Source organism: Colletes latitarsis, chromosome 12 (genome assembly GCF_051014445.1).
Source record: "Colletes latitarsis isolate SP2378_abdomen chromosome 12, iyColLati1, whole genome shotgun sequence".
Lineage (NCBI taxonomy): Eukaryota > Metazoa > Arthropoda > Insecta > Hymenoptera > Colletidae > Colletes > Colletes latitarsis.
The window spans coordinates 20,409,053-20,429,652 of NC_135145.1; the positions used below are offsets into that span (position 1 = coordinate 20,409,053).

At 40.9% G+C, this 20,600-nt stretch overlaps 1 protein-coding gene across 1 annotated transcript in view; it reads right to left on the minus strand.

Annotated features, from left to right (window-relative positions):
* Nucleotides 1-12,871: 12,871 nt before the first annotated feature.
* The window catches only part of LOC143349039 (uncharacterized), a 75,117-nt gene continuing 67,388 nt past the window's right edge, over nt 12,872-20,600 (minus strand). The window contains exon 2 of the mRNA XM_076779901.1: nt 12,872-13,453. Coding sequence (XP_076636016.1) covers nt 13,086-13,453 — 368 coding nt within the window. The 3' untranslated portion in view covers nt 12,872-13,085. The remainder of the gene's footprint in view (nt 13,454-20,600) is intronic.

Below are 20,600 nucleotides of genomic sequence, written 5' to 3' on the forward strand. Positions count from 1 at the left end.
TATTTCAATAGGAGATATGTTGAACAAAACGGTATTTTTAAGAATAGAATTGAAGTTTAATTAGACGTAACTTTTTTGCGTCAGCTGGCGTCAAAATGAGACATTTATATCACATTTACCACAAATTATGACTTCATTTTGGATCGGTCATTTCGTTTTTTGAAATTTTCACTTCAGATTTATAATTAGCAACCTCAAAAACACGGCAATACCAATTTTCACGCAAATTGAATCTGTCACATCGATGCTATTGTATTTTTTCCTCGATATAGGTAGTTCCAACCACTGTACCACAGTGGTCGAGCGAGGAAAAAAGTCGATTGTTGCAATGTTGTATAACCAATTTCCGTTTATTATAATTGCGAATGAAGACGATTGAAGTATCAGAATCAACAAAGATTTCTGTAAATACCCACCTGATTGCAAAGATATTATAACATGAAAGTTAGCAAATAGGGAATCGGCTATTTTGAGCTGCAAGTGCACCTACAAATAAACGCAGTTACAAGTATCTGAAAAATTTAAGAAAAAATACAATTATGTAATTTGATTATGTTGACAATAAGTAAGTAAATTACATAAATAAAGTTAACGACAATCTCATTTATTTCAATAGGACATATGTTGAACAAAACGGTATTTTTAAGAATAGAATTGAAGTTTAATTAGACGTAACTTTTTTGCGTCAGCTAGCGTCAAAATGAGACATTTATATCACATTTATCACAAATTATTACTTCATTTTGGATCGGTCATTTCGTTTTTTGAAATTTTCACTTCAGATTTATAATTAGCAACCTCGAAAACACGGCAATACCAAATTTTTACGCAAATTGAATCTGTCACATTGATGCTATTGTATTTTTTCCTCAATATAGGTAGTTCCAACCACTGTGGCACAGTGGTTCGAGCGAGGAAAAAAGTCGATTGTTGCAATATTGTATAACCAATTTTGGTCATTTCGTTTTTTGAAATTTTCACTTCAGATTTATAATTAGCAACCTCAAAAACACGGCAATACCAAATTTTTACGGAAATTGAATCTGTCACATCGATGCTATTGTATTTTTTCCTCGATATAGGTAGTTCGAACCACTGTGCGTCGTTGGATCGAAGGGCGCTAATCGTTCGGTGTCGTTAGGCTGTCACGGGGTCGAATAAACCGCGGCATCGATGGCAAATTGCCGGTCGGGGACCGGGGAGCGCTGCAATAAGCCGAAGATTGCACCGTGGCGGGGCGGGAATCGCGGATTTTGCAGTTTCCCCGACAATGTAGCGCGGTGCATCGGCGAGCCTGCGGAGATTGCATGTCCCGGCGTGCGCGCGGCCCCGGAGAAGACAGGAGAGAGCCGCGGATCGTCGGGCCGCATAGTCCGGGGAATACGAGCGTGGAAATATGAATAATATAGAGAGGAAAGGGGGACGGGAGAGTGGACGGAGAGGGTTGACGATGGCGGAACAAGGACGAGAGAAAGGTGGAGGCTGGTAGGCAAAGGCGAAGCGAAGGAAGAGCGGTAAAGGAGCGCGGGTAGAGACCACCCCGTGGCTTGTCGGCTCGTTTGATCTTCTCCCACCCCGACGACGATCCTCTTCCACTCCCCCCCGATTCCTGTTCCTCGCCTTCCTCTGCCTCTCACCGCCAGGCCCTCTCTCTTCCCTCGATCGGTCTCGTGGTCTCTCACCTGCGGAGAAGAGGCGTCCGACGCGTCAGAATCACACCTTCCACGACTACCCGCTCGCTAATAATCCGGACACCCGTGTGCGCCTGGGATGCTGTCGGGGCTTTTGTCTCCGCGAGGAGGCCTCTCGGTATCCCCCTAACACGCGATTGCAGTCGCCTCTCTAGCAACGATCGCGACTAAATAGTAACTCGACAAGTCTGGATCGGTGTGTGCGTTGGTCGGATCGTTCCGAGCACGCGGCCGGCGGAGTATCGTTTTTCAACCCTAATTGGATAGACCGTTCAAATACGGCGAACCAAGATGTCGGGAATGAAATGGAGGAGCACGGCGAAGTCTCTCCGAGGGAAATCCGAGGCACGAATATCGGATATCGTTTCGTACTATAGCTGGGCGTTATTCGAAGGCGCTACTTAATTATCCTGCGGCCTCTAATCTGCCTGCGCCGACACACACGCCACGCTATGCATCTACCGGAGGCCGAACCTAAGCCCGAAACCTAAATCTCACCTTAACTCCGAACCTAACTCAGACCTAGAGCTACGCGAAATCACGAGATTTTCTACGTTCATCTTCTGTTTCGAGTTACGAATATTTTCCAAGGTACGAGAATGCGAGTACAGACGCGCACGGTTAGTTTATAGATGTTTATGGGACGCCAGGCTCGTCGTCGCCGCGAATGGGACAGCTGATGAGCCGGTGTCCCCGAGGGCGATCGGCCGAGACCAATCAGCGTCCGTCCGTCCGCGCCCTAATGACACCTGCAGGCTAAAAGGCCATGATATTCAACAGTCGGACGCTAACGAACTCTCGCACCGTGTGATCGGCCGTGGACCGATTCCAATTCATTTTTCCACGTGCGAGTACGCGAGCATCGACAGGAAGAGGCAGGTGCGCGTTACGCCGCGCCAGGTAGCGTAAATGATAACGCGGTATCGGTTGCTGTTGCCGTTAATAGGTCGAACAGTTCGATCGGTCCGCCGCACAGTGGTTCGAACTACCTATATCGAGGAAAAAATACAATAGCATCAATGTGACAGATTCAATTTGCGTGAAAATTGGTATTGCCGTGTTTTTGAGGTTGCTAAGAAACCTATTTGGATGTAAACTTAAAAATATAGTGCACAATTAGCATTAAGTCTCATTTTGACGCTAGCTGACGCAAAAAAGTTACGTCTAATTAAACTTCAATTCTATTCTTAAAAATACCGTTTTGTTCAACATATGTCCTATTGAAATAAATGAGATTGTCGTTAACTTTATTTATGTAATTTACTTACTTATTGTCAACATAATCAAATTACATAATTGTATTTTTTCTTAAATTTTTCAGATACTCGTAACTGCGTTTATTTGTAGGTGCACTTGCAGCCCAAAATAGCCGATTCCCTATTTGCTAACTTTCATGTTATAATATCGTTGCAATCAGGTGGGTATTTACAGAAATCTTTGTTGATTCTGATACTTCAATCGTCTTCATTCGCAATTATAATAAACGGAAATTGGTTATACAACATTGCAACAATCGACTTTTTTCCTCGCTCGAACCACTGTGGCACAGTGGTTGGAACTACCTATATTGAGGAAAAAATACAATAGCATCGATGTGACAGATTCAATTTGCGTGAAAATTGGTATTGCCGTGTTTTCGAGGTTGCTAATTATAAATCTGAAGTGAAAATTTCAAAAAACGAAATGACTGATCAAAAATGAAGTAATAATTTGTGGTAAATGTGATATAAATGTCTCATTTTGACGCTAGCTGACGCAAAAAAGTTACGTCTAATTAAACTTCAATTCTATTCTTAAAAATACCGTTTTGTTCAACATATCTCCTATTGAAATAAACGAGATTGTCGTTAACTTCATTTATGTAATTTACTTACTTATTGTCAACATAATCAAATTACATAATTGTATTTTTTCTTAAATTTTTCAGATACTTGTAACTGCGTTTATTTGTAGGTGCACTTGCAGCCCAAAATAGCCGATTCCCTATTTGCTAACTTTCATGTTATAATATCGTTGCAATCAGGTGGGTATTTACAGAAATCTTTGTTGATTCTGATACTTCAATCATCTTCATTCGCAATTATAATAAACAGAAATTGGTTATACAACATTGGAACAATCGACTTTTTTCCTCGCTCGAACCACTGTGGCACAGTGGTTGGAACTACCTATATTGAGGAAAAAATACAATAGCATCGATGTGACAGATTCAATTTGCGTAAAAATTTGGTATTGCCGTGTTTTTGAGGTTGCTAATTATAAATCTGAAGTGAAAATTTCAAAAAACGAAATGACTGATCCAAAATGAAGTAATAATTTGTGGTAAATGTGATATAAATGTCTCATTTTGACGCTAGCTGACGCAAAAAAGTTATGTCTAATTAAACTTCAATTCTATTCTTAAAAATCCCGTTTTGTTCAACATATGTCCTATTTAAATAAATGAGATTGTCGTTAACTTTATTTATGTAATTTACTTACTTATTGTCAACATAATCAAATTACATAATTGTATTTTTTCTTAAATTTTTCAGATACTTGTAACTGCGTTTATTTGTAGGTGCACTTGCAGCCCAAAATAGCCGATTCCCTATTTGCTAACTTTCATGTTATAATATCTTTGCGATCAGGTGGGTATTTACAGAAATCTTTGTTGATTCTGATACTTCAATCGTCTTCATTCGCAATTATAATAAACGGAAATTGGTTATACAACATTGCAACAATCGACTTTTTTCCTCGCTCGAACCACTGTGGCACAGTGGTTGGAACTACCTATATCGAGGAAAAAATACAATAGCATCGATGTGACAGATTCAATTTGCGTAAAAATTGGTATTGCCGTGCTTTTGAGGTTGCTAATTATAAATCTGAAGTGAAAATTTCAAAAAACGAAATGACCGATCCAAAATGAAGTAATAATTTGTGGTAAATGTGATATAAATGTCTCATTTTGACGCTAGCTGACGCAAAAAAGTTACGTCTAATTAAACTTCAATTCTATTCTTAAAAATCCCGTTTTGTTCAACATATGTCCTATTTAAATAAATGAGATTGTCGTTAACTTCATTTATGTAATTTACTTACTTATTGTCAACATAATCAAATTACATAATTGTATTTTTTCTTAAATTTTTCAGATACTTGTAACTGCGTTTATTTGTAGGTGCACTTGCAGCCCAAAATAGCCGATTCCCTATTTGCTAACTTTCATGTTATAATATTGTTGCAATCAGGTGGGTATTTACAGAAATCTTTGTTGATTCTGATACTTCAATCATCTTCATTCGCAATTATAATAAACGGAAATTGGTTATACAACATTGCAACAATCGACTTTTTTCCTCGCTCGAACTACCTATATCGAGGAAAAAATACAATAGCATCAATGTGACAGATTCAATTTGCGTAAAAATTGGTATTGCCGTGTTTTTGAGGTTGCTAATTATAAATCTGAAGTGAAAATTTCAAAAAACGAAATGACCGATCCAAAATGAAGTAATAATTTGTGGTAAATGACGAAAAATTGAGAAATGTTTTTCTCGTTGCAAAGTATATCACATTTATATAAATGTATCAAATAGTTTACTGATTTGTAAAGAAAAATACGTTATAAATTAAATATGAAAAACAAGGATAGTTATATTTATATAATTATTATCTTGTAATTACGTAATCATTGCCTTCTGCAAGCAAAGCCATCGCATCGTCGTCGAGTTCAAACATCTTTTTCTTTGGCGCTGTTCGTAAACTATTTATGTACGGATCGGAAGAAGCTAGAAGCATGTGCATCGTATCTTCATTGGTGCATATCCGAGAACATTTTCTCGAGCGTTTCAACCGATTTTTTCAGTACAGCCCTTTTTGAGAATCTGTTTATTTTTGAATCCTCTGAATTGTATCTGTTAAAATTTTGTCGTCTTCAACGGCTAATTGCAGGTATCATAATCGTGAGATTGGACCTAATGGCCACTGACCAGGTCACGTCGAGGGGCCCAAGCCCGACGGAAATTCCATCACATTGCAAAATCATCTTTATCTTGCCTTCCACCCCCATTGGTACTGCTTGCGCGGAATAGGTGGATGTCATTGGGTTTCTCACTTGATTGGCACTGCAAAGATTACCAATCAGGTGACTAGACCTAACTAGATGGAATGTATTATTCTCTACGAAAAAGTATCGACATATTTATGTCAAAAAACCATTACTTTCGGAGACTTTTGAATATTAATCTTAAGTCATTAAATTAAAACTAATGGTCTCCCGATATAAATATGTTAGTACTTTTTTGTAGAAAATAACACATACAATGAAATAATAAGTTAAAAAATATATGACTCCATTTAAGACGATATCAATGACCCAAAATGAAAGCGAGATATTTCAGACATTGATCAACATTACAGAAAAAATGCTCCCAATATCGAAATCGCAGATTTACGCAGCTGAAACCTATTTGGATATAAACTTAAAAATATAGTGCACAATTAGCATTAAGTCTCATTTAAACTTCAATTCTATTCTTAAAAATACCGTTTTGTTCAACATATGTCCTATTTAAATAAATGAGATTGTCGTTAACTTTATTTATGTAATTTACTTACTTATTGTCAACATAATCAAATTACATAATTGTATTTTTTCTTAAATTTTTCAGATACTCGTAATTGCGTTTATTTGTAGGTGCACTTGCAGCCCAAAATAGCCGATTCCCTATTTGCTAACTTTCATGTTATAATATCTTTGCAATCAGGTGGGTGTTTACAGAAATCTTTGTTGATTCTGATACTTCAATCGTCTTCATTCGCAATTATAATAAACAGAAATTGGTTATACAACATTGCAAAAATCGACTTTTTTCCTCGCTCGAACCACTGTGCGCCGGTTTCGCCGGGTCACCTATTTGACCAAGCAACCGTTCAGTCGATTAATCACCGTTTGACAGTTAAATTAACGGTTCCATTAGGTTCTCGCAATATGTCTGGCCCCTAAACGGTGTCGAAACTCGCGATCGCGTTTGTTTTCCAACGCGTGCAATTCTCCGCGTGTCATTAATAAACCGCTTAATAAACACGCTCCGGTTACGGAAACTAGCGGTCTTGTCCGATACTCTACAACCACTAACTAGATCTGTCTAGGCGCTTATCGATCTACAAGTTATTATTATTATTACTATTAAACGTGGGGTATTACGTGCGTGGCCGTACCCACCTCGAAAAACTCTGCGCACTGGAAATCCTCCAAAGTATACGGTTCGTGTAATAACAGGGAAAGCCGGTAGCCCCGCAATAACAAATGAAAACGTAATGGCGGAAGTTTGACGTCGATTTCGTTCGCCTGACAGCCCGGTAAACGTAAAAATCAAAGCCGTCGATCGATCATCCTAATATTCGGGAGGATCTCGCGACGATCGAATTCGCGGGCAGTGCGTGCGCGTGGAATGATCGGAGATTCAGGATGACGTCAGGTTGACGGAACGGAACGAAACGGAACGGAACGGATACCGGATAGGTTAATGGTAAGGAGGCTGAGGACCGAGGCATGGGTCTGCCAGCGGCTCGGCTCCTGATTACAGACCTCCGGATCCCCTACACTCTCGCTCTCACCTCGGTTATTGTACCCAGCGAGGCCGTAGCATCGCTATAGATCACCAGTTTGTCCGATCAGCGCGGCCAGAAGTGTTGCAACCCGTGTGCGTGGAGGTGGTCCCTGGCATTCCAGTTTCCCGAGAAATTTATCGGTGGCGTTCCGCGAGAAATGGGAGACGTAGCTGGGGAACTGGCCCCCGCCAGGGCGTCGTTTTCGCGACGGCTTCCGAATTCGATCGGGGAACGAGGAAGCCGTCTGGAAATAGAACGGACAGGGGGAAAACGATCGAAGGAAACCAGGTTAATCGTCGAAAGAAGCTTCAACGACTTCTGATCGATGCAGTGATATAATATTCTTTAAGCGCCAAAGGAAGTGGAACGGTTCTCCGTAGATAATTGTATACCTTGTATGCTACGTGCACACGGCTGTTTAACTTTGAAAATGGAACGCCGTCGATGTTCCTTGCAAACGTCTAGTTAGTTTCAGCAACACACCTAGCCACCGAGTTCGCGGAGCTCTCGTTAGCGGGCTAGTCCGCCCGAAAACAAGTCCACCTCCCGTGTAAATGAACCTCGTTGGCGAGAGGAGGATCAAAGACCCCGCAGGTAGGGCTTCCCCGGAGCAAAGAGTCGGTCTACGAGGAATCTAAAAAACGCCGACGAACGAAAGGGGGCAGCGGAGGTTGGAGGATTTCGACGTACCGAGCAGGTCATCCGAGATATCGTATTAACGAGGCCCGGTGATGGGCCCAGCCTAGATTCGCCAGTGTCTAATTACATCGTGGACCGAGGGAAACTCGTTTCTCGCGTGCTGAAGCGGATCGCGTCGAAATTATGGATCTGCTGCGGGGCCGCAGTTGACTGACGCATGACTGGCTGCGGGTTAAGCGAGTCAACGAGTAAATGAGTCCGAATTACGTGGGCGTGTCAATGCCGGGGAAACGATCCGCTCGAGCCGTTATTGAGGAATCTTCTCCGCGGAGGATTATGCAAATGGTGCGCGCGCCCGTGTTCGCTCGGGCTCTAATTAACGCTCGATGACTGGAACGTTGTCGAGAAAAATCCGAGAACACCGAGAGGGTTGTCTTTGCGCTCTACTCCACGGATTACGGTCTGCCTTTCGAAATTTTTAACAGACCGATAACGAGTGCATTTTCGTTAATGCGATCGATGGTTCCACGGAGGCCGGAAGACCGTTTATTCCCATGCGACGTCAATTCTCGTTTCGCGGAGATCCTGGAGGACAATAAACGAAATTACGCCGATGCGCCGGCTGGATATCGGTTGAGTTATTGGTGTATCGGCTATATCGAGAAAATTGGCGGTGGTCATCATCGCCATTATGAATTCTTTATTTGGATGTTGCGGCGGCTGGATTACAGGGCGGCGCGGGCTACCTTGCTTACTGCTTCATATATGGACCCGTCGATCCCAGCGACGGCTACGAACCACCCTCCTGCTCGAACCACCCAACCTCACGCGTTGCTTTTGCAAAGATTAACGTCATCTCGCGGAAGATTTTTGCAGCGTGTTTCGTTATTCGTCGAGCCCGTCTTATCGAGACTGTCTCGAGCGGGTTCGCTGAACACGAGTCGGGCCGTAAAACGTGTAATCAGCGTGCATGCTCGTCGCGCGTAATCGCGCTTCTAATAGACATCCTAGATTCAGCGGCGATTAATCGATCAACGCGCCGGTAACGACGCGTGTTTTATATCGAGATAATGGACGACAGACTAATGACGGGCTCATTAACGAGACTCGATATAAAATGGTTCCGTTTAGTATCAGATATTCCATTAACAGGAAGTAGGACGAGGTATCTCTCCGCGTATCTCTTGTCGCTGGATAACGGTTGCCAATGCCTGATTAGCTTTCCTATTTACGACGTCGCGACTCCATTAAAAACGTCTCTGCCGCGATTGCTTCGCGCCATTCTCGCGAAACGTTACGACGAACGCCAGACTTCGCGCGAACGGACTCGCCCGGGAAATACGAAATGACTTCATCTTGATAAATTACGGTTCCGGGTAAACCTGGCGAACGGCTTCAAAAAGGTTCTCGGAAGGGCCTTGTGTATCGCGCTATTTTTGGAGAATAATTCTCCGTCGTTTCGCAGGCGTCTTTGAAGAGACGGACACCACCGAGTTATGCGCGTACGTCTGGCCGCGTTACGTTACGTAAATAACGATAAATTAAAAGACACACCGCGATTCTGGCGAGCAAAAGACGAATGGTAAACGTTTACCATCGCGCGTGGATCGCGCAGCGATAAATATTCTAAATAAATTCTTTTGTCCTCGATTTAAATACCGCGCGTCGCCTGGTGCCACTTACCTGTCACCTAAATCTTCCGGCGCGATGATTAGCGTCGATTTAGGAGCGGACGAGTGAAACGGGAAAATGGCAATTATTTCGCGCGTTTATTTTAAATGTCTCCATTTATTTAGACTCGCTATACACAGTACTAAGTCCGTTCTCACACACACGCACTCTCGTTTTCCCTTTCACGCGTCTATCACCTCGTAAACCACTAAGCGCATACGCGATACGGATTTACATCTTATACGCGGTCGTAAAGCTCACTAATTAAACTGATGATCAGGTATATTGCAGTGTCCCATCTATCGTTTTATAATTCTTCTCAATTTTATTCTAATCATGTCCGACGACTCTATCTCTCGTTTATACGCATTATTATCGGGCGAGACGACGTATATACAGCTTATGTACAGGATCGAGCCTCGCGTCGAGAGGCTTCTTTATAATTTATAATACGCTGTAATATTTACTTAATAACTTATTATCGATGCTCTCTCCCCGGATCATTTGGCTTTCTTCGCAATCTTTCTCCTTTTTTTTTTTTTTTTCCCCCGCAATAAATACAATATGATACAGGATGATCGTACCTTCGCTGAACGAAGAGAAATTTCGCCCGGGTTTCGGCCGGGGTAACCTTTAAATTACGCGAATTCTATCTATCCGTCGATGCCTCTCGAATACCTGTGCCCCCCTCGGACGAGTTGATAAACATACCGGAAATACGAACTTGAGAGTCAGCGGGTCTGTAAATATTTGGCAGTCTTTAATTTACAAAACCTTTACAGTTACATAGTCATCTCTCTCTCTCGAAGAACAACGAGAAACGTCACGAGCCCCTGCAAAAATGTCCACCTTCGGGTCCAGCATACTTTCTCCCCCAAAAATGCGACAGAGACGTTGCCTTTGTACTATGCCTCGTGTTTCCCTGACTATGCACACGAATTTCGACACCCAGAAGACGTGTTTTGCGAAACGAATCGTCGATCCACGAACCCATTTCCATCGCTGTGCTCGTTCCAAGTATTATACAGGGTGTTTGGCCGCACCTGGGGAAAATTTTAATGGGGGATTCTGGAGGCCAAAATGAAACGAAAATTAAGAATACCAATTTGCTGATGGTGGCTTCGTTAAAAAGTTAATAATTAAATTAAGAAATTTCAAATCGTTCTGGAAAAATTGTTTCCTGGTTTTGGGGTCAATTGCAATCATTTTTGGTTATTAGACATATCCCCGAAATTCTACTCAGTTTCTAGAAAAAAATTCGAGAATGTGTGAAATATTTAGACGAAACTAAAACATTTCAAATCATACTAAAAAAATTATATTTAGTTACAGGGGTTAATTACAATCATTTTTGGACATTAGACATATCCCCGAAATTCTACTCAGTTTCGAGAAAAAAATCCGAGAAACTGTAAAATTTTTCGACGGGGAAAAAAAATATCAAATCGTTCTAAAAAAAATATCTTTGGCTGCAGGGGGCAATTACAATCATTTTTGGTGAATACACATACCCCCGAAATTCTACTCAGTTTCGAGAAAAAAATTCGAGTAAGTGGTGAAAATTTTGGGTGAAAAAAAAGACTTTCGAATTGACTTGGAAAAATTATTTTTAGTTGCGGGGGTCAATTGCAAGTATTTTTGGTCAACAGACATACCCCCGAAATCCTACTCAGTTTCGAGAAAAAAATTCCTTACCGAAAATATAAATTTAGGCCAGAAATGCTTTTCTGAAATTTCAGCCGAATTTTTAAAATGTCATAACTTTTGAACGGATTGGACGATTTTAATGTTTAAAAAAGCAAATTACGCGTATTTTGATGGACAATATGTATAAATAGTAAAAATATTCAAAATTTTGTTCTTTAACCCCGTAAAGTGAAAAAACCCCCATAAAAGTAGTCCAATTTTCAAACAGTCATAACTCCTAGAATAGTACATGGATTTTATTGAAATTGTTTTCTGAAGTAGTGCTCATGGATACCTACAAAAAAGTATTAAACAGCTTTTCTGTACGGCGTCAAACAAATTAATTAAAAATGAAAAACAAATTTTTAAGAAAAATCGACGCGTAGTAGGTGCCTATATTTTACGGCGAAATTGAAAAATTTTGAATCGTTCTGGAAAAATTATTTTCGGTTGCAGAGGTCGATTACAATCATTTTCGGTCATTACACATACTACCGAAATCTTACGCATTTTCGAGAAAAAAATTTCTAATCGATAATCTAATGTGAAGCTACCCCGAAATTTCATGCGAATCTTTAAAATACCATAACTTCTGAACGAATTGGACGATTTTAATGTTTAAAAAGCCAAACGACGCGTATTTTAGTGTAGAATATGTAGAAATTCCAAAAATATTCGAAAAGTTGATGCGTAACTTCGAAAAATGAGAAAAACTCCATAAAAATGGTCCAATTTTCAAACAGCCATAACTCCTACAATTGTGAATATATTTCAATGAAACTTTTTTCCGAAGAAGAGCTCATGGGTACCTACAAAAAAGTATTACACAACTTTTCTGTAGGGCGTGAAACAAAATTACTAAAAATGAAAAAGGAATTTTTAAGAAAAATCGATAGGTGCCTAAACTTTTCGGTGAAAAAAAAAATTTTCAAATCATTTTAAAATATTATTTTCAATTGTGGGGGTCAATTATAATCATTTTTAGTCAATAGACATACCCCAAAATCCTATCCACTTTCGAAAAAAAGATTCGAGTAGGTACTAAAATTATTGGCAAAAAAAAAGATTTCAAATCGATCTGGAAAAAATATGTTTAGTTTCAGGGATCAATTATAATCATTTTTGGTCATTACACATACCCCCGAATTCCTACTCAGTTTCGAGAAAAAAATTCCTTACCGAAAATATAATTTTTGGCCAGAAATGTCACTCCAAAATTTCATGCAAATCTTTAAAATGTCATAACTTTACAACGGATTGGGGGATTTTAAAGTTTGAAAAAGCAATCAACGTGTATTTTGGCGGAGAATATGTATAAATCGTAAAAATATTCGAAAAGTTGATTCTTGACCCCGAAAAATGAGAAAAACCCCATAAAAAATGGCCCAATCTTCAAACAGCCATAACTCCTACAACAGTGAATATATTTCAATGAAACTTTTTTCTCAAGTAGAGCTCATGGATACCTACAAAAAAGTATTACACAACTTTTCTGTAGGGCGTGAAACAAATTTACTAAAAATGAAAAACCATCAACAAATTGGTACTCTTGATTTTCGTCTCATTTTGGCCTCTAAGAATCCCCCATTAAAATATTTCCCAGGGGTGGTCGAACACCCTGTATACGAAAAAAAGAGCAACGTCCAGCTCACCCAACGAGACCCAGAGCTGCCCCAACGACGGATCGAACGATCAACTATCAGAGATCCAGCTCCCTCTACGAGCCTCCCCCTCCCACTCGGAGGGGATTAATTAATTTGTTCTTCGACATCGATCACCACCAAAAAGCTGCTCCTTCTACGACTTTTCGTCCATGGAGTTGGGCAGAGGTCGCTTCTTGAGGATCCCCAGGTCCTGGACGTTCTCGAGGAAGGTTTTGTGGTGTTGGGCGACCAACAGAGGATTCACCGTCTGCACGTCCTTCTTCAGCTCCTCCATGTCCCTCTTGAGCTTCGCCCGTCTGTTCTGGAACCACGTGATCACCTGGGCATTGCTCAGGCCCAATTGGGCCGCGATCTCGTCCCTGTCCGCCGGGCTCAAGTACTTCTGGTACAGAAATCTCTTCTCCAGCTCGAAGATCTGCTGATTCGTGAACGCCGTTCTGCTCTTGCGCTTCTTCTTCGGCTGCTGGCGATTATTGAACAGGTTCAGGTGATTCGCTTGCTCTGAAACAGAAACGGGAACGGTTAATTAGTAACTGCTCGTAGACGACGAGTTACAGCGATCTCGAAACGGACAGGAATTCCAACGCGGTTCCCGTCGATGAGGAGCAAGAACACCCATAAATACACCTTAGAACTCGGGGGGCCCGTCGGTTCTAATATCGAAATTTCTTAATCTCCGAACGAGAGGATAGAAGAGAAATGCAAAACGAATCGGACATCCTCGGGCCTCTTTGAACGCCGGGCCCTAGGTCCCCTCCGCTCCAGTCAGCTTCGAACCACAAATCAGATGCATTTTCGAGCCACGGAAGGGATCTCTCCATAAAAGTCGTATTACCTATTCGTTACGGTGTTCAGTCCATGGAATTCCAGGACAGCTTCTTGCCCACGGAACGCTGAAACTCCAGTTGTTTTGGGCCGCTCTAACAATATCGAACCAGTCACGGAGACAGTACAATCGCCGATCGATTAACAAGAACGAATCAACCGTCCGCGATAAAACAAGCTCTTTACGTTTCAGGAATTTTTCTCCGTCGATTCCGCGGAGCATTAAAATTCCTACGTACACTTTACAGCTTCGTTTCCACTGACTCGGTTAGATAATAAACGAAACGCTCGAGGAAAGTCGTTTTTAACGATTTTATTCGGCGCGAAGCTGAAGCAAAGTCTCGCTCGGCTTTTTGTCCAGCCGGTAAAGCTGGTACATTTGAATCGGATGACGGTGCGCCAGCGACAAGATCAACCCCCGGAAAACGGAGGCGGAATCCGCGATGGCGTTAGCCATTAGGAAATAATCGAGTCGAATGACGAAAAAAAAGAGGCGGCCGATGAGTCGTGGACAAGGTAGCCGAGGAGTCTACAGGATCAAAGAACGCCGCCATCGGTCACACCTGCGCAACCCGAGCGTACAGTCCCACCTGAAAGCTGCTCCGACGATCAACGACTCGACCTTCCTTCTCGTTTCTTGCCGCGCTTTTTGAACGTCGAACCGGCGAACGACCAGCAACGCGATTTGCTCCGTTTTAGACACAACATAGACTTCTTTTTGCATCGTCATCTGTTGGTTTTTAGAACGCACTACAGCGTCGACACCATTACGGCCCTCTGTGCATCCGCGGATTGAAACGGACAAAATTATACGAATTAAATTTGCCTGTGATTAATCGGCAATAAATTAAACGAGACGTCCAGATACCAGCCGCTTAATTCCTTCCACGTAAGCCTCGGAATTAGATTAGGCGCGATAAATTATTTTCGCCGGCAAAAAGGAACAGAACGTTTAATTAAATCGTTCGAGCAAAAAGACGGGTCGCGGGGACGATCGTTACGCGTAATTTTGCTCCGATATCGAAGGACGGTGTCCACGGAAGCGGGAAACCCTTTAATTGCAAATTGTTTTCGTAATGGACGCTCGTGGGGCAGTACTCGAACTTTCGCCACGTGTATTGACACCTATCGGGCAGGATAATGTCTATTACGGTCTATTACGACGCCCGAAGATTGCTTTCATAACGGTTCTCGCGGGACGGAAGAAGCCGGTGGATTTATGCGCGAGCTTGCACCTCGTTCGCTTTTCTCGAGGATGGCTCGTTTTTCGCGGGACACACGTCCGATCGCCTTTCTAAACCGCGCCGGAAACGACTTAATCACCCGCGAGGAGAAAATTTAATGCCCGTCGAAAGTGTTATTACGTCGCCGTAAAACACGCGGATCCATCGTCCCGGCCGTTTATATCTCCGGTGATCGTAGCGTGGATTTTTTGCATCGCGTTCACGATCCGCGGAATTGTCTAATTGTGCGCGATTTGCCCGGCAGCCGGGACAAGTGTCAGTCCTAATTACGATCGTACCAGTTCGTTTACCTCGAGAATTATATCTCCGCGATCGGTGCTTCGTCCTTCGACGCAAGAAATATACGTTTCTGCTTGAATCTCTAGGGTTCCCTTTGGCGCCAACGAGCGGAATTGGTAATCATTTAGATCACGGATTACTTCTGATTTCAATGATTTTTTAATATGTTAGAGAAATCAATATTTTTAACAACTTTTTCCTAGACATATAACCGCTGCCTTAGGTTTCGAGATATTTGTATTTTTATGTTTTGATAGTATGCGATCGCCATTTTTCTACTGCTTTGCAAGCAGCTGCACACCGACGGATACGAATATATACAGGGTGTTCGGCCACCCCTGGGAAAAATTTTAATGGGAGATTCTAGAGGCCAAAATAGGACGAAAATCAAGAATACTAATTTGTTGATTGAAGCTTCGTTAAAAAGTTATTAACGGTTAAAGTTCCGCCCGTACTGAATTTTTTCCCCGAAAATTGGCGGGATTTCGGGGGTATGTCTATTCACCAAAAGTGATTGTAATTGAGCCCCGCAACCAAAAATAATTTTTCCAAAAGAATTGGAAATTTTTTTTTTCCGCCGAAAAATTTCGGCACCTACCCTTATTGATTTTTCTTAAAAATTCCTTTTTTAATTTTGATAATTTTGTTTGACGTCCTACAGAAAAGTTGTCTAATACTGTTTTGTAGGTACCCATGAGCTCTACTTCGGGAAAAAGTTTCATTGAAATATATTCACAATTGTAGGAGTTATGGCTGTTTGAAAATTGGACCATTTTTATGGAGTTTTTCTCATTTTTCGAAGTTACGCATCAACTTTTCGAATATTTTTGGAATTTCTACATATTCTCCATTAAAATACGCGTCGTTTGGCTTTTTGAACATTAAAATCGTCCAATCGGTTCAGAAGTTATGACATTTTAAAGATTCGCATGAAATTTCGGGGTTGCATTTCTAGCTTCACATTAGATTATCGATCACGAATTTTTTTCTCGAAAATGCATAGGATTTCGGGAGTATGTGTAATGACCAAAAATGATTGTAATCGACTCTTACAACCGAAAATATTTTTTTTAGAATGAAATGGAATTTTTTTTTTCGCTGAAAAATTTAAACACCCACCCCCTGTCGATTTTCCTTAAAAGTTCGTCTTTCAGTTTTAATAAATTGGTTTGACGTCATACAGAAAAGTTGTCTAATACTTTTTTGTAGATATCTATGAACTCTAGTTCCCCCCAAAATTTCAATGAAATATATTCACTATTGTAGGAGATATGCACGTTTGAAAATTGAACCATTCTTATGGGGATTTTCGCATTTTTCGGGGTCAAGAATCAACTTTTCGAATATTTTTACGATTTTTACATATTCTCTAGCAAAATACGCGTCGTTTGGCTTTTTGAACATTAAAATCGTCCAATCCGTTCAGGAGTTATGGTGTTTTAAAGAGTCGCATGAAATTTCGAAGAACCATTTCTTCAGCCAGAAATTATATTTTCGGTAAGGAATTTTTTTCTCGAAATTGAGTAGGAATTCGAGGATATGTGTATTGACCAAAAATGATTATCATTGATCCCTGAAACTAAACATATTTTTTCCAGATCGATTTGAAATTTTTTTTTTCGCCAATAATTTTAGTAGCTACACGAATTTTTTTTTCGAAAGTGGATAGGATTTCGAGGGTATGTCTATTAACCAAAAATGATTGTAATCGACTCTTGCAACCGAGAATATTTTTTTTAGAACGATTTAAAATTTTTTATTTTTGCGGAAAAATTTGGGCACCTACCCCTGCCGATTTTTCTTAAAAATTCGTTTTTTCGTTTTTAGTAATTTTGTTTGACGCCCTACAGAAAAGTTGTGTAATACTTTTTTGTAGGTACCCATGGGCTCTAATTAAAAAAAAAGTTTCATTGAAATATATTCACTATTGCAGGAATTATGGTCGTTTGAAAATTGAACCATTCTTATGGGGATTTTCTCATTTTTCGTGGTCAAGGAACAATTTTTCGAATATTTTTAGAATTTCTACATATTCTACACCAAAATTCGCGTCGTTTGGCTTTTTGAACATTAAAATCGTCCAATCCGTTCAGAAGTTATGCTATTTTAAAGATTCGCATGACAGGAATCATTTTTAGCCTGAAATTATATTTTCGGTAAGGAATTTTTTTCTCGAAAATGGTTAGGATATCGAGGGTATGTCTATTGACCAAAAATTATTATAATTGGTCCCTGCAATCAAAAATAATTTTTCCAAAACGATTTGAAATTTCTTTTTTCCGTCGAAAAATTTTACGTCTTCTTGAATTTTTTTCTCGAAACTGGGTAGGAATTTAGAAGTATGTCTATTCACCAAAAATGATTGTAATTGTCACCTACAGTTAACAATATTTTTTTCAGAACGATTTGAAATTTTTTTTTTTTTTGTCAGTCATCTAATTAGATTTTCAGTAAGGAATTTTTTTCTCGAAAGTGCGTAAGATTTCAGAGGTATGTGTATTCACCAAAAATGATTGTAATTGACCCCCACAGCCGAAAATAATTTTCCCAGAACGATTTGAAATTTTTGAATTTAATTGTTAATAACTTTTCTTGATTTTCGTCTTATTTTGGCCTCTAGAATCCCTCATTAAAATTTTTCCCAGCGTTATCCGAACACCCTGTATTTAAACATTCGTATAATTCCATTCTGTATTATTTCCAGAAGTACACAAGGTTTCGAATGGTCACTGATCGTCGTACCACTGCCTGCAAAACAGTAGAAAATCCGCCATCGCATACTAACGCGTGAAGTATAACACAGCTGCACACGATCAGCCAGAATTCAATGTATTAATTCCGACAGTTTCTCGAAAATGTCTCCAAAACTAAGGCCGAGCAGTGGTTATATATAAGGAAAAATGGAGTACCGTGTTTCTCTGGCACTGGATGCAATAAAGAAGCAATAAATGTTTAAGCAATCGTCTCATTACATCAACTGTAAAACGGAACAGTTCCGTGCAGCCATTTTTACTTTTCCATTTTCCCATTTTGTTCGTTTATCGTATCTGAGTTTATTATTTCGTATCCCGACCTCGTCAACAAAAATGCTGAGTTCTCTAACATGTTAAAAAATCACCGAAATCGGTACCGTCCGTAGTCCGAATAATTACCGCGGAATTCTTCCGGGGCGCGTCTAATTCGGTCGAGAAAAACGGGCAACAATTTTGTCATCGGGCGTCCATATTGCCGGTGGTCGGAGGAACCAGAAATACGGTGGCGAACGTGGTCGAGGATAGAGAAGCGGGAGGCGGAGAACGCGACGGAGGAACGACGAACGGAAGAACCGAGAGCTCGCCGAGATATTAGTTTCTGCGGTCGACTCTCCGCGGAGATTTAATTCGTTTGATGTTCACGAATTCGCCGCTCCGGCTGTCCTTTCGCAACCCGATCTCCCCCATTTTGCAGTTCAGTCGTCGATCTACGTCGCCTCGCGGATTTTCTCACCTCTCTTCGCGATTACACGGGACCCACACCAACTCTGTTTGGCTTCCTTTCCGATACCACGACGGTTCGACGCTGCTCGTTGTTTCTCAAGCATTATTTTAATCCGCGAGAAGATTTATAAAAGAAGGTAATCGCTGGCGAGACGGGAAGACCCGGACGATTCAATGTTGCAAAGCGGTCGCGCGTCATTAACTTCTTTGACTCGCTTCTGGGTCCTCTTTGTTGCCTCTCGCCGATTACCAGCGCGAATATATTAAAAGCGGCGTCGTCGCTCGTCGCCATTTATAACCTATCAACGTAAATCACGTTTTAACGCGTTAATCCGCAGACGTACGGCGTCCTTTAGCCGGAAGTACCCGCGTTGGCACTCGAGCCCGTCGGTCGAGCATCCGCACGCCAATTGGCGTGTCGACTCGCGATTGATGCCGTGTCTAGATGCAACCGGTGAACTTGGAATTTCCCCGTTTTTTTACGCGCTCCTCTCCTCCGTCGAGCGTTCAACCGATCGATCGTCACCGACTTCTGTGTCAAGGGTCAATTTTATCGCGACTCTGTTGAATATAGCTCGCTAAAAAGGCGAGTAAAGGACAGCAGTCGATAGAATTAAACGCGACGCAGAGATAACTGAGCGCGCCAAGCGAAGGGTGACCAGACTTCAGCAGCCATTTTGGTTCCGCTCGGGCAGAAATCACTCGAGTAGAATAGCGTCGGAGTTAAGAGCCGCGACGATCTCGAAACGACGAGCCGCAGGTCTAATGGATTATTTGGTAACAGTTTCTTGTTAGCTGGCTTTAATACGGTCCAACTGCAAACATCGTTTCCAACGATATTCCGCTGCGACCGCGAGTGCTTCGATGAAATAACTGCATTAATACGCGAGACTCTAAGGACGTTTTGCGGTTCTTCGATCACTCGTACGAATGGTCCCCTTTTTATAAACGTTTCTCGATAAACGAGTGTCGCAGCAACTATGCCGCGCCTCGACTGCATCTATATTTAAAGTTAAACTGCGCGGATCGTATTAGTCAGAGTATCTGTAATTTGTTGGACGTACAGTCGCCGAGGAATGTACGTTGACACGTTTCGGAAGTATGTATTAACAAATCACTCAATAAGTCTCTGGTCTGGCTCATATATGGCAACATTGTCGACGGACCCACGAGATTTCCGAACTTTCAAACAGTACGTGTCAAAATTTCATGCCATTCTGATCGTTAATTTAGAGGTCACAGTCATTTTAGTGACCCTAGTTTTGTAATTTTTAAGATAATGGATAGAAAGGAATTTTGAGGGTTGATTGACGCTAGGTTTACGGAATACGTCAATTTGAGGCGTTAAGATTCGAAACCTAACGTTACAGAACTCATAAATATTATTTGTTAGCAATAAATGAAGAAACTAGTTTTTCATTTTTAGTAATTTTGTTTGACATTCTACAGAAAAGTTGTGTACTATTTTTTTGTAGGTACCCATGGGTTCTACTTTAGAAAAAAGTTTCATTGAAATATATTCACTATGGTACGAGTTATGGCTGTTTGAAAATTGGACCACTCTTATGGGGTTTTTCTCATTTTAAGGGGTCAAGGTACAACTATTCGAATATTTTTGGAATTTCTACATATTCTATAGCAAAATACGCGTAGTTTGCTTTTTTAAACATTAAAATCCGTTAATCCGTTCAGAAGTTATGACGTTTTAAAGATTCGTATGAAATTTCGAAGAACCATTTTTTCAGTCAGAAATTATATTTTCGGTAAGGAATTTTTTTCTCGAAATTGAGTAGGATTTCGGGGGTATGTGTAATGACCAAAAAT